Raw genomic sequence first — 12,905 nt, 5'->3', positions numbered from 1 at the left:
ACAAATGTAGTTTTTTGTGTTACATAACTGCACTCAAAAACAAAACAATGTAAAATTTTAGACTACAAATCCACTCAGTCCTACTCCTTTTTCAGCCAATCGCTAAGACAAGCAAGTTTGTTTACATTTACAGGAGATAATGTTGCCTGCTTCTTATTTACAATGTCACCCGAAGGTGTGAACAGGCGTTCGCATGACACGTTTGTAGCCAACATTGCAAGGTATTTTTGTGCCAGATATGCTAAAGATTCATATGTCCCTTCATGCTCCGGCCACCATTCCACAGGACATGCTTTCATGCTGACGACACTCATTAAAAAAATAATGCATTAAATAAATTTGTGACTCAACTCTTTGGGGAATAATTGTATGTTTCCCCATATATTTCATGTTATGGCAGTCTCAGATGATGACCCAGCACATGTTGTTCGTTTTAAGAACACTTTCACTCCAGATTTGGCAAAATGCAAGGAAGGTACCAATGTGAGATTTCTAAAGATAGCTACAGCACTCAACTGAAGGTTTAAGAATCTGAAGTGCCTTCCAAAATCTCAGAGGATGAGGTGTGGCACATGCTTTCAGAAGTCTTAAAAGAACAACACTCCGATGCGGAAACTACAGAAGACAAACCACGAAAAAAGAAAATTAACCTTCTGCTGGTGGCATCTGACTCAGATGATGTAAATGAACATGCGTCGGTCCCCACTGCTTTGGATCGTTATCAAGCAAAACCCGTCATCAGCATGGACACGTCTTCTGGAATCGTAGTTGAAGCATGAAGGGACATATGAATCTTTAGCGCATCTGGCACGTAAATACAGAAACTCCCCACTTAACGACCTCTCGCTTAACGTTGTTTCGATGTTACGTTCCTGCTCCATGACAGAACATGCTCCCCAGCACCTCCCACCCACCTCCCAGCACCTTTCCCCTGCTCCCCCCGCCTCCTGCCCGCGGCAATCAGCTGGTTTGCGGCATTGAGGAGGCTGGGGGGATGGAGGGGGACGTGGCACGCAGCATCCCCCGTCCCTCCCCTGCCTCCTGAACACCGCAAACCAGCTGATTGCCGCGAGCAGGTGGCTGGAGGGGGGAGGAGCGAGGACGCGGCGTGTGGAGTAAAGGGGGAGGAGGTGGAGCGGGAGAAGAGGCGGGTTAAGGGTGGGGGCTTGGGGGAAGGGGTGGACTGGGTGGGCCAAGGGTTGAGCCCCCCGCCCCCGGCAAAGTCGGTGCCTGTGCTTGCACAGTAAGGGAAGCTGCCACTGCGCAAGGTGCTTCTCCTAACCTACGGCACCTTCAGCCTCCTTATCTGCCTCATTGTCTGCAGTGCCAGTGGGCTGTGCCTGTGTGGGATAAGGCAGGGATACCTCCCAACTATAGTACTGTACTGTATGTACAGTAAGTTTGTAAACACACAGCACGTGCACACTACCACCCACCCCCAGCGATTCACTGTTGCTTTATGGCCCAACGACCCTACTCGGGAAGAGGGCGCTACACCAAGCACTTGCAAGGCTACCAGCTGCCTGCAAAGCAGCTGCAGGTGGTGCACAACAGAGGCCCTGCCTTGCTGTCTTGCGACAGAATAAACAATGTTTTATCTGCTCCCCGCCCCCCCTTTGCTGGAGGGAGGTAAGAACACAGGGGGCGGCAGCCCACCCAAAGCACTAGCGTTCCAGCGCCTGCTTCACTGTAGCAAGGGGGAGAAGCGGTATAGATATGCACAGAACCTGCCCTACTCCCATGAAAGTCTGTGAAATCCACGGGAGCTTTGCCATTCACTTTAATGCCAGCTGCATCTCTCTGCCCCTGCATGCACACAGCAGAGAGGGGCAAAGCCCTGCAGCAAACATTATTTTCCTCCTCTTACTACATTGGCTGCAATGCTGCCTGGATGCTGAGTGCATGGTTACTAGGGGAGATACAGCAGGGCCAGTTTTCCAGGGCATCCTGGAAGAGAGGCCTTTGGACCTCCAGCAGGGCTCCTGTGAAAGTAAGAACCTCCATAACTAGTTCTCACCTAAACCCACAGGGCTTCCAGCAGGGGAGCAGATTACCATGGAGAATGACATGGGTTTTCCAAATTCTTTCCCTGGCAATAGTTGATTGATGCTGCATGACCCCAGCCACTCCAGGCTGAAGCGAGTGAAGAATAGCACATGCATGCGCGTTCGAAGGAGCATCACCCAGCATAAGTCAAAAACATCCAACAAGTGATAGTGGAGTGCCTAGCAGTAGCAGTACCACTAGCAGCAAGAAAACCAGGAAACCCATTAGTTTGGATACTAAATTAGACATTTTAAAGCGTTTTCATGCAGGTGAGCGTGCAGTAGACATTGGCATGGCTCTAGGTCTTACTCCGACCACTGTGAGAACAATTCGAAATAATGCCGACAAGATCAGGGCTAGTGCTCGGTGTGTAACACCGCTTAGTGCTACTACAATAAGTCGATCAAGAAGTAGTTTGCTGGAAAACACGGAGCGTCTTCTCTCACTGTGGATAGAGGGCCAAAACCAGTGGAACATACCTCTACATTTGCTAGTATACAAGCTAAGGCAAAAAGTTTGTATGACAATTTGAAGAGAGACCAAGGTGAACGATCACAGACAGACTTTCACAGCAAGTCGGGGATGGTTTGATCGGTTCAAGAAGCGCTTCCACCTGCATAACATCAAGATGTCCGGTGAGGCGGCTAGTGCTGATACTGCAGCAGCTAAAAAATCCCCCGACTATCTCAAAAACATAATTGAGGAAGGTGGCTATTCCCCTAAACAAGTCTTCAATGTCGATGAAACGGGCCTGTACTGGAAGAGGATGCCTGAGCGGACTTACATTTCCCGAGAGAAGACAGCGCCCAGATTTAAAGCAGCTAAAGACCGTCTAACCTTGCTTCTAGGTGGTAATGCTGTCGGAGACATGAAGATGAAACCACTGACAGTGTACCAAGGGATTTTCAAAGGAACACCTTCTGGTCATTTGGAGATCCAATAAGAAGGCATGGATAACTGGAGCTATTTTTTTCAGAATGGCTGACTCTATGCTGTCCCTGCATGGAAGGAATACTGTGTCAAGGAAAATCTTGATTTCAAGATTTTATTGCTTCTTGATAATGCACCGGCTCATCCAATCAACTGGACGACCTGTGCGAAAACGTCAAAGTTGTCTTTCTGCCACCTAACACCACATCATTCATCCAACCCATGGACCAAGGAGCCATTGCTGCATTTAAGGTGCATTACTTACACCGTACTTTTGACCAGCTCAGAGGCACCGATGGGGAAGGCAAACCTACGATTCAGCAATTCTGGCATGACTACAACATCCTGAAGTGCATCAATAACATTGGTGAGTCCTGGGCTGAAGTTACTCAGGCATGCATGAATGGGGCATGGGGGAAGTTGTGGCCTGAATGTGTCAATGTCTTAAAAGGATTTAAAGATGTTGTCCCTGCAATGAAGAAAGATATCCTCGGCTTAGCCAAGAAAGCAGATTTTGATGAGGTGGAATAAGTCGATGTTACACAACTTCTGCAATCACACGGAGAAGAGCTAACCAATGAAGATCTGATGCAACTAGCGGTGACAAGAGCAATGGAAGAAGAGGTCCAAGAAGTAGAAAAACAACCAACCCATTGAAATTTGACTGCCAAACATCTTTATGAAGCTTTCCAAATGATTGAAGCTGGCTTGCAAATCCTTAGTGATGACGATCCTGACAGGGAACGCAGCTCCAAAGTGATTAGGGGAGTTGGTCATCTAATGACTTGCTATAAAGAAATTTACGAAGAAAAAAAAGGAAAGCAAAACAACAATCTCTAGATGTGTTTTTTCAAGTTCAGAAAGTTCAGCAAGAACAGCAAGAGGAACAGCTGAACAATCCACCCTCTTCCACTCTCTGACTCCACTACCTCAACCAAGCTTCATACTCAGGAATGATGACTGTAGTATTAAATTGCTTGTTTAAAATTGTTTAAAATGTATAGAATGCCTTTTTGTCTGGCAAAAATTTTTTCCCCCTGGAACCTACCCCCCCCCCCATTTACATTAATTCTTATGGGGAAATTGGATTCGCTTAACATCATTTTGCTCAGAAACATAACTACAACTTTAAGTGAGGAGTTACTGTATCTTGTCATGCCAGCTACAACAGTGCCATGTGAACGCCTGTTCTCACTTTCAGGTGACATTGTAAACAAGCAGTGGGCAGCATTATCTCCTGCAAATGTAAACAAACTTGTCTGTCTGATCGACTGGCTGAACAAGAAGTAGGACTGAGTGGACTTGTAGACTCTAAAGTTTTACATTGTTTTATTTTTGAATACAGTTATTTTTTGTACAGAATTCTACATTTGTAAGTTCAACTTTCATGATAAAGAGATTGGACTACAGTACTTGTATTAGGTGAATTGCAATACTATTTTTTTTGTTTCTTTTTTAAAAATGCAACTATTTGTAATAAAAAATATAAAGTGAGCACTGTACACTTTGTATTCTGTGTTGTAATTGAAATTGTGGAAAACATCCAAAAATATTTAAATAAATGGTATTATATTATTGTTTAACAATGTGATTAATTGGATTTAATGTTTTTAATCACTTGACAGCCCTACAAATAAGCAAAATTAGTAGCCTAATTAGGCTACTGGTGTCGTGTTATTCGCAAAGATTTTGATAAATGGGTCAATATCTTGATTTACTTATATAATCTAGCCTGTTGTACAGCCACATCCTTGAAAACAACAGAAAAGTTACATGGCTGAAAGAATACTTTGATGTGTGGGATTCAGCGATTTAAAATGCAAGGCGTTACCAATCTCACCATACTAATACAATATCTTTTGCATTTGCAGTATTTGAGACTAATACTAGAAGCTGAAATAAAAGCATACATCCTTCTGAAATAATTATTCCCATTTTACAATAAGACAATTATGGCAGTCTGGGAAATGTGTCTATATGAAATTTGTGAATTTAGGTTGATTTTATGAAACTGCTCTAGCACTGAACAAGTCATTCGTTACCAGTGCTAGTGTCACATACCTCAAGGATCAGGAACAAGCAAGTCATTAAAACTGACTAGCCTTCCACTCAAATGGGAGCACATTAAAACAATGGGATATCTGCAGGCTAGGGGAAAGCCAGTTCTACCCAGGTTATCTAGAGGAGAAGGGGTTGATCAGTGGAAAATCCACAGCAGAAAAGAATGAACAAAGAAACATGGTGTTAGAACTTTCTTAAAAAAAAAAAAAAAAATACAGACTCTAGGGAACATGAAGGTTCTTTGAGGAGGGAGAACCTTTGAACCACTGGTTCCGAACAAGGTAAAGGGAGCTTGTTGCACGAGTGAGAGGAGATTCCATGATCAGGAAAAGAAGCCTGAGATGGGAAAGTGGGGTCCAGGAGAAAGGACCTGGGACCCCAGAAGAAACTCACCAAAAGCCCAAGAACACTCAAGAGTGGAGAGGACTCTGAGGGACGGAAATGCATACTGGCATTCCTTCTAACACTTAATCATTTTAAATTATTTTTTTTAAATGATATGAGAAACTAAAGCCTATTCTATATTCTACAGCACAGAAGTCAATTGAGAATCAAACAAGCTAGAGCCTAGTGGGGTATAGTCTCAAAAACTGTTTTCCTTAAGTTGTCTGATGAACTGGCTAACTTAGGTTATTCAGGCCCTTTCAGGCAATTCCACAATGGCATTCACAAAGTAAGTTCTTGTAAATATTTTCAAACCAAAAAATAAAAAAGTGGAGGTTTGGTATGATTATACATGTCTGGATCACTACTTATTCAGATAAATTATTGCACAACCAGTTATGTGGACCTAACTTAAAAACTTTTCCCCTTCACTACTTAAAATGACTTGCATTGCGTATCAAGAAAATTAGTACACTATCACTTTGTGGGACAAGGTGAAGTAGACTAAAAAGTATACATCACCAGGTATAAAGCACATCTCATCGCAAGTGCATCATACATATTTAACATAGTAACTGAAATAGGTTAGTATAAACCAGTTACATACAGTTTAGACAGGGTTAAACTATTTTCAGAACCAGAATACCTTTGTGCTAGTTGGACAGGACTTTAATGAACTAGAATGTTGGGTCTCACACTTAAAAGACATAGTAAAAGAATACTTAAAGATTAAAAAAATCTGTACCTTTGACTCCACGTTGCTTAACAAGAGAGGAATGTCAGAAGATGATGGCTTTGATAGGCCCAACGAGTCACAGAGAGTTTGCACTTCCTGATAGATTTCGTTATTCTTTTCCAAATGAGAACTTTTAAGTTGCTTGCTGTGCAATATCTGTAAAGCTTGAAGCTCTGTACTTAAAAATACTAGAGAGAAAAAGTGTCATAATAGCATCTTTAAGACATCTTAAATATTTTTGTGCCTGTATTCTCATAGTAAATAAAACATACATGTAATACAAATGTAACAGAAAAGGAGTAGGCAGAGTTCTGCAAACTTAATGAAAAATGCCAAAGAGTTACTATTTTATACAAACTAATTAGAAAGAGTTATAAGCATGTAATTGGTTGGTACTCAGTTTTTTGGGAAGAGGCCTACTTCCTTCCTGACAAAGACCACCAATATAATTCTGTTTTTCTCTAATATGGGATTTTCTTATAAATTTTTCAGATTCATCATAAGCGAGTTATATTTCCTCTAGAAATCCTCAAAATATTGCCCATATATGTGTAACTGGCAGTGCCACCTATTAAGATTGCCCAACATGTCACATTACAAGACCCCGTTTTCAGTTGTTTATACCTTTGCCAAACTTTAATCGTCTGGGCTGACATTTTTCAAGCTGAGTTCAAAAGTCATGAAAGGTGAAAACTGAGGTTGCCTACGCAATCATGTCATTAAAGAGTGTATCATAATCCATACAGCATGAATTAAGGTTGACAGACAAGCTTATTTCTAGCATTTCCTAACTTTTGAGCACTTGACTTTGCAACCTCAGGCCTGGTCTACACTTAAAAGTTAAAAATTAAGTCCTAGTCTGAATCTCTATGTCCAACCAGTTCAAGCTTTCCCTCCACACACACATCACTGTGCTTCCAGTGCCAGTCTCCTTATCCAGCCAGTCCCTCGGGTTCCTTATCCCAATGTATCTCCCCGCCCCATAGGGCCAGCTCTTGTCCCCTTTACATTTGAGTCAGGCAGTTTCTTCCTCCACACTACCTAGGTGCCAGCAGGGAGGTCATTGAGAGCACAGGAGAGACAGACTCCCTGCTCTCAGTTTCACTGCCGTACCTAACCTGAAGCAGCTGTTACAGGGAAAGTCCAGCTTCTTCCCTGTATCTCCAGGCTGGAGCATTTGCAGTTACTCTGTTGGGATGGCACATGTACAGTCTGGTGACACACAGGAACTGTGAATGGCTGCAGCATGCTCAGTGCTGATGGAATCTTCAAATATCTTAGCTACTTTAATCTCAGCTAAAGCACTCACATACAGATGCACAGGCAACGTTTATGCTGGTATTTTCTAACTTCTGCGTGCTTGACTTTGAAAAGTTAATGTTCTTTTAACACAGTTTTTGGTGTGTAATATAATTAGCAACCAGAAAACAGTGTATTTTGACACTCAAAGGAGGTAGAGCATCGCTGATGTTAAAAAACAACTAGTATTTTCTATGCCACTTGAACCCTAAAGGCTATTGGGTATTCTTAATTACTGCACAAAACTCCCATTGAGTTATACTTATAGATCAAGTGCTTCAGAACATAACTGTGAAGACAAATATGAGGCAAAGGAAATATCAATACTGAAGACAGTGGAAGATAAGCAACCAAAAATGTGGAACATAAACGATGTTAGAGATGAGAAATATGCAAAAGATTAAATAAGAGGACAAAGAGCTTACAAAAAATAAATATTACTGCAAGAGGGAAAATTGTCGCAACTTACGCAGGAGTTTAAGACAATCCTCTTTCTTTTTTAACCTGTCCTTAATATCTCCAGACACAAGTGCTGAATATGGGCAAGCCATTTCTTTTAAAAAACCACTAATCTCAAGCTGGAAGCTCTCTACATCTTCCCCACCTTAAGAAAAAAAAGAAAAAAAGATCATTGCAAAATTCAACGTTTTTTAATTTTAAACTCAAATTTGTTATTAAGAAAATTAATTCTATTTACAAGTTTAAACATAATATATTAGTTTATGTAGAGACCAATCCAATAGGATTTGCTGTTATCTTAAATTAAAAACTGAGTCCTATATATAAATAAGCAACAATTTTAATCAGTTGAAGTGGACTAATAGTTTACATCTAGTGTAAGGTGAGTGGGATAGGCTTTATTTTCCCTTCAAACCATAACAACATGGTTGTCATTTTTATATCACAAATCATAGATCATAGTTAGGGCCCTACTAAATTCACAGTCCATTTTGGTCAATTTCATGGTCATGGGGGTTTTTTAAATAGTAAATTTCATGATTTCAGCTACTTAAATCTGAAATTTCACAGTGTTGTAATTGTAGGGGTCCTGACCCCAAAAGGAGTGGGGGGGGCACACCAGATTTCATGGTCTGTGACCCATTTTTCATGGTCGTGAATTTGGTAGGGCCCTAAACATAGTAATAGGATGAAATTTAATAGTGCAAAGTGCAAGGTCATGCACTTAGGAACTAACAACAGAAATTTTTGCTATAAACTGGGGACTTGGTTGGAAGTGACAGAGGAGGAGAAAGACCTAGGTCTACTGATTGATCACAGGACCAAAGAAGGGCTACTAGCATGATCAGAGGAATGGAAAACCTACCTTATGAGAGGAGATTCAAAGAGCTTGGCTTGTTCAGCCTAACCCAGTGGTTTTCAACCTGTGGTCCACAGACCCCTGGGGTCCACAGACTCTAAAATTTCCAAAGGGATCCGCATCTTCGTTTGAAATTTTTTAGGGGCCTGCAAATGCAAAAAAGGTTGAAAACCACTGGCCTAATCAAAAGAAGGCTGATGGGAGATATGATTTTCTCTATAAATACATCAGAGGGATAAATACCAGGGATAGGCAAGAATTATTTAAGTTAAGTGTCAGTATTGATAAGAATAAACGGTTACATACTGGTCATCAATAAATTTAGGCTTGAAATTAGATAAAGGTTTCTAATCATCAGAGGAGTAAAGTTCTGGAACAGCCTTCCAAGGGGGGTAGTGGAGGTAAAAATAACTTAACTGGCTTCAAGACTGAGCTTGAGAAGTTTATGGAGAGTAGTATGATGCGACTACCTACAATGGCATATAGCCGATCTGCGACTTCTAGTAGCAAATATCTCCAACAGCCCATGGGACACTAGATGGGGAGGGCTCTGAGTTACTACAGGGAATTCTTTCCCAGCTGGCTGGCTGGTGGGTTTTGACCACATGCTTGGGGTGTAACTGACCGCCTTATTTGGGGTTAGGAAGGAGTTTTCCCCAGGTCACATCGGAAGAGAGCCCAGGGGTTTTACCTTCCTCTGAAGCATACATCACTTGCACGTTTAAACTAGCATAAATAGTGGATTCTCTACAATGGAGGATTCTCATGATTTGAGGACTTCAGTAACTCAGCCAGCGATTATAGGTCTATTACAGAAGTGGGCAGAAGAGGTCTGTGGCCTGCAATGTGCAGAAGGTCATACTAGATGATCATGATGGTCCCCTCTGGCCTTAATGTCTACGAGTCTACCTCGTAGGATGTTTTCACATAAAGAAGTTATGGAGGGAAAACTTAACTAAACTAGGTACCTACATATTGTTTTATCATTTCATCACAAAAATATAAAGTCTACAATCATTTGTAGGTTGTATGTAAATGCCTTTTTATAGTAAGGATGTTTTAAAAGAATTAAGAAAATTTTAAACAGTTAAAAACAGAACACACCAACACGTGAGTTTTACCCTTGGGTTTGTTCTTTACTACAACTATCTTACTCCTAAGCATCAATACTGTTTCTCTGACCAAGATTACAAGGTTATTATTAAACAAAATATAAATTATAAACAATAAACAGTCTTAAGCAACCACTACATTATTTCAATAAATTAAAGTTCAAATTCTGTGGAAATACCAGCTGTTGAAGTGATGCTTTCTTCCAGGTCACACACTGATTTTATTTCAGAACTTAACCAAACACAAAGCTCAGAAAAGTCTGGTGAAGATAATCCATTTTCTACTGCTTTGCTAAGTGCTTCCTCCTCTAACAGGGGACCTTTATACCTGAACGGGGGGAGGGAGGGAGGAAAAATACCAGTATAAAAAAAAAAGTTTGACAAATACAGCACCGGGATTTTAAATTTATTTTCATATAAGTTGTTTCACAGTAGTTAGAAACCGGATTAATCCATTACAATTTTTTAGATCACTGAATACATAATTCACAGGTCTTACAATATTTAACACCTAAGAAAATTTGTAAAAGAAGTTATGCAGCACTAATGTTAATCTTCTGACAAGGCAGAAAGTATGCATGTGTTTATGTATCACAGATATGTAAAACCATTTAAATAAAAGTATAAATACAATGTCTAAGATTTGGACTATGCTGAAGAGATTATAAATAAGGACACAATTTAAATGGACTTAGTCGATTTAAAAAAAGTTGTAAAGAAAATTTGAAGTAATAGGTAAAACAGTTATTAGCAGTGAAATAATTTGAAAATCAAATATACTTCTTATTATTTATGCCCTGTTTTATTTTCATTGTCCAAACTCAGGGAAATGCAAAAAGTAATGAAATCTCTTTCATTTTGCTCACTTTCAGGTTCTTGGTACTGCAGCCTTTGGGGTTCAGATACTATAGGGAAATGTTTAAAAACAGTTCTCATTGCAGTTTTTAAAATTACACTGTAAACTCATCCTTATTTTAATTTCTTCAAATCATTATCTCTAGCAGAGTTCACAGGACCTAGGTTTTTTTCAGGATTGGTACATTCTATTGTTGTGGGATTCTGTTCTTGATGAATTTCTGTATCAAGTAAAAGACCATGCTGCATAGATTGCTCCTTTAGTTCTTGCTTGGTCTCCTAATATAGGTGCTTACACCACATATATAGAACAGAAGAAATATCTTCATTGCCTTTGCATAATCTCATGCAAGCTAACAATGTTTGTCATCATTTATAGCTTTACAGACATAGAGGGTTAGTGTAACACTTCCCTCTTCCATGAGATGTACATCTAAGATCTCTATTTCATGATTACACTTGAGGGAAAAATAAATATACATAGTTTTCACTATCCTAATATGTTCAAAACCATTAAATGATTAACTCTAAATATGCGTCAAATAGGTAGTAAAACGTAAAGGAAGTCTTGCTTTTCCATATAATATGATCTAAATATATTCTCTATGAAACATCCAAGATTTTACCAATTTATGTGATTGTATTATTGATAGTCAGTGTATCAAGAAAGGGTTATTTTGAAATCTTAGGGCCCGATTCTGAGACGTGCACTGTATGTGCCTCTATGGAGCCCCACTGACTTCAATAGGGCTCCTCTTGGGTCCAAGTTTCCACCCACACCGACAAACTTGCAGGAAGGGGACCCTATATTCAGAACTATTCCCAACGAACTGAATGCAGTAGGACTTACTTTAAGGAAGGCAAAGTTGAACGAATACATTGGAGAAACACACACATCCCCTATTTGTAGCGTTTAACGCTTATTGATTTCTAGTCTTCCAATAGTCATTTAGTGGAATTATATATATTTGAAGGGGAAGAGGGCTAGAGTGCTTAGCATGGGACACTTCTGCAGGAATAATATTTTTCCCTTTTATTCCTACAGAAGTGTCCCATGCTAAGCACTCTAGCCCTCTTCCCCTTCAAAATAAGGTTCTGACAGGGTAAGCACAAAACACAGATGAATTACCCAGATCTCCCGGGTAAACACACACGTACTATGGTTTACGAAGTCCCTGCACCCATCCCTCGAGCTTGTGTGCCCACTGCTCCCATACCCATCTCCACACCTTCCCCCCACGCGGCCCCCTCCAGAGGGTCGGTCCTTCCTAGGCGGGACAACAGCGTCCCTACCCCCTTCTCACCCTCACTGCCGGGGGGGGGGCACAACTCTTTGAATCAACACAGGCCGTTGACCCCCAAGGATCCCCCTTGGGATGATCCTTCCGCCGCAGTTTCCCCTTCTTCCTACTCTCGCTCCCCCACCCGCCCCAGATCCCGGCTGGGGGCCATTTCTCGGTGCAAGGGACACGCCGAAGCAGGCGCCCCCGTGTCGCTCCGAGTCCTGCAGGAGCAGCCCCCAGCCGCAGGCGGACAGCGCCGGCGGAGGCCGAGCTGCTTACAAGGCTTCGGGGGCTGAAGCGAGGGACTGTGGCACCGAGGATCCAGCGCAGGCTGCTGCAGTGGAGCTGCGGGAACCGAGTGTTATTCCCCCCCGGCAAACGGGGCCCATGGCGCCTCTGCACAACGGGAACGACAGACAGGCCCGGCGGCGCCGGGGACTGAGAGGGCAGGAGGCCGCCCCCACGCACACTCACCCCAAAGCCTCCAGCGCGTCTAGAATGTCGCTCTCCATTTTCAACTCCTGCTCGTGCGCCCTCATGCTGCCGGCGCGGCCCCGCCGCCCCCAGACTCCGCCCCGCGCGGCCCCGAGTCCCCGCTTCAAATAGGCCCCGCCCCCACAGGCCCCGCCCCGCACGGCCCCGGGTGTCCCTCACACAGGCCTCGCCGCCCGCCCAGCTGGGGCCGCCAGGCGCTGCTGGCCGACAGCGAGCGAGCCAGGCTTGGGCGCCTTTTACACACAAGCCCTCCCGGTGCGGGGACGCGCTGAACGGGGAAGCTTCAAAGCGTTAGTGACCTGATAGGCACAGAGAGTCCGAACTGCTTCCTGAAATGCTTAGGAGAGAGCCGGGCCCCCTCTGATCCCCCATCTCCATACAGGGCC

General features: G+C 42.4%; 1 protein-coding gene across 1 annotated transcript in view; it reads right to left on the bottom strand.

Moving 5' to 3' along the window:
• Nucleotides 1-12,577, bottom strand: part of FAM98B (family with sequence similarity 98 member B) — a 50,416-nt gene extending 37,839 nt beyond the window's left edge. The window contains exons 1-4 of the mRNA XM_065403737.1: nucleotides 12,499-12,577; nucleotides 10,066-10,214; nucleotides 7,926-8,060; nucleotides 6,167-6,345 (exon numbers count right to left, since the gene is read on the bottom strand). Of these exons, the coding sequence (XP_065259809.1) occupies nucleotides 6,167-6,345; nucleotides 7,926-8,060; nucleotides 10,066-10,214; nucleotides 12,499-12,563 (528 nt within the window). The 5' untranslated portion in view covers nucleotides 12,564-12,577. The remainder of the gene's footprint in view (nucleotides 1-6,166; nucleotides 6,346-7,925; nucleotides 8,061-10,065; nucleotides 10,215-12,498) is intronic.
• Nucleotides 12,578-12,905: the final 328 nt, after the last annotated feature.

The sequence above is a fragment of the Emys orbicularis genome, chromosome 4, assembly GCF_028017835.1.
Source record: "Emys orbicularis isolate rEmyOrb1 chromosome 4, rEmyOrb1.hap1, whole genome shotgun sequence".
Lineage (NCBI taxonomy): Eukaryota > Metazoa > Chordata > Testudines > Emydidae > Emys > Emys orbicularis.
The sequence above is the reverse complement of the archived record's forward strand: the minus strand, read 5'-3'. Positions and strand labels throughout refer to the sequence as shown.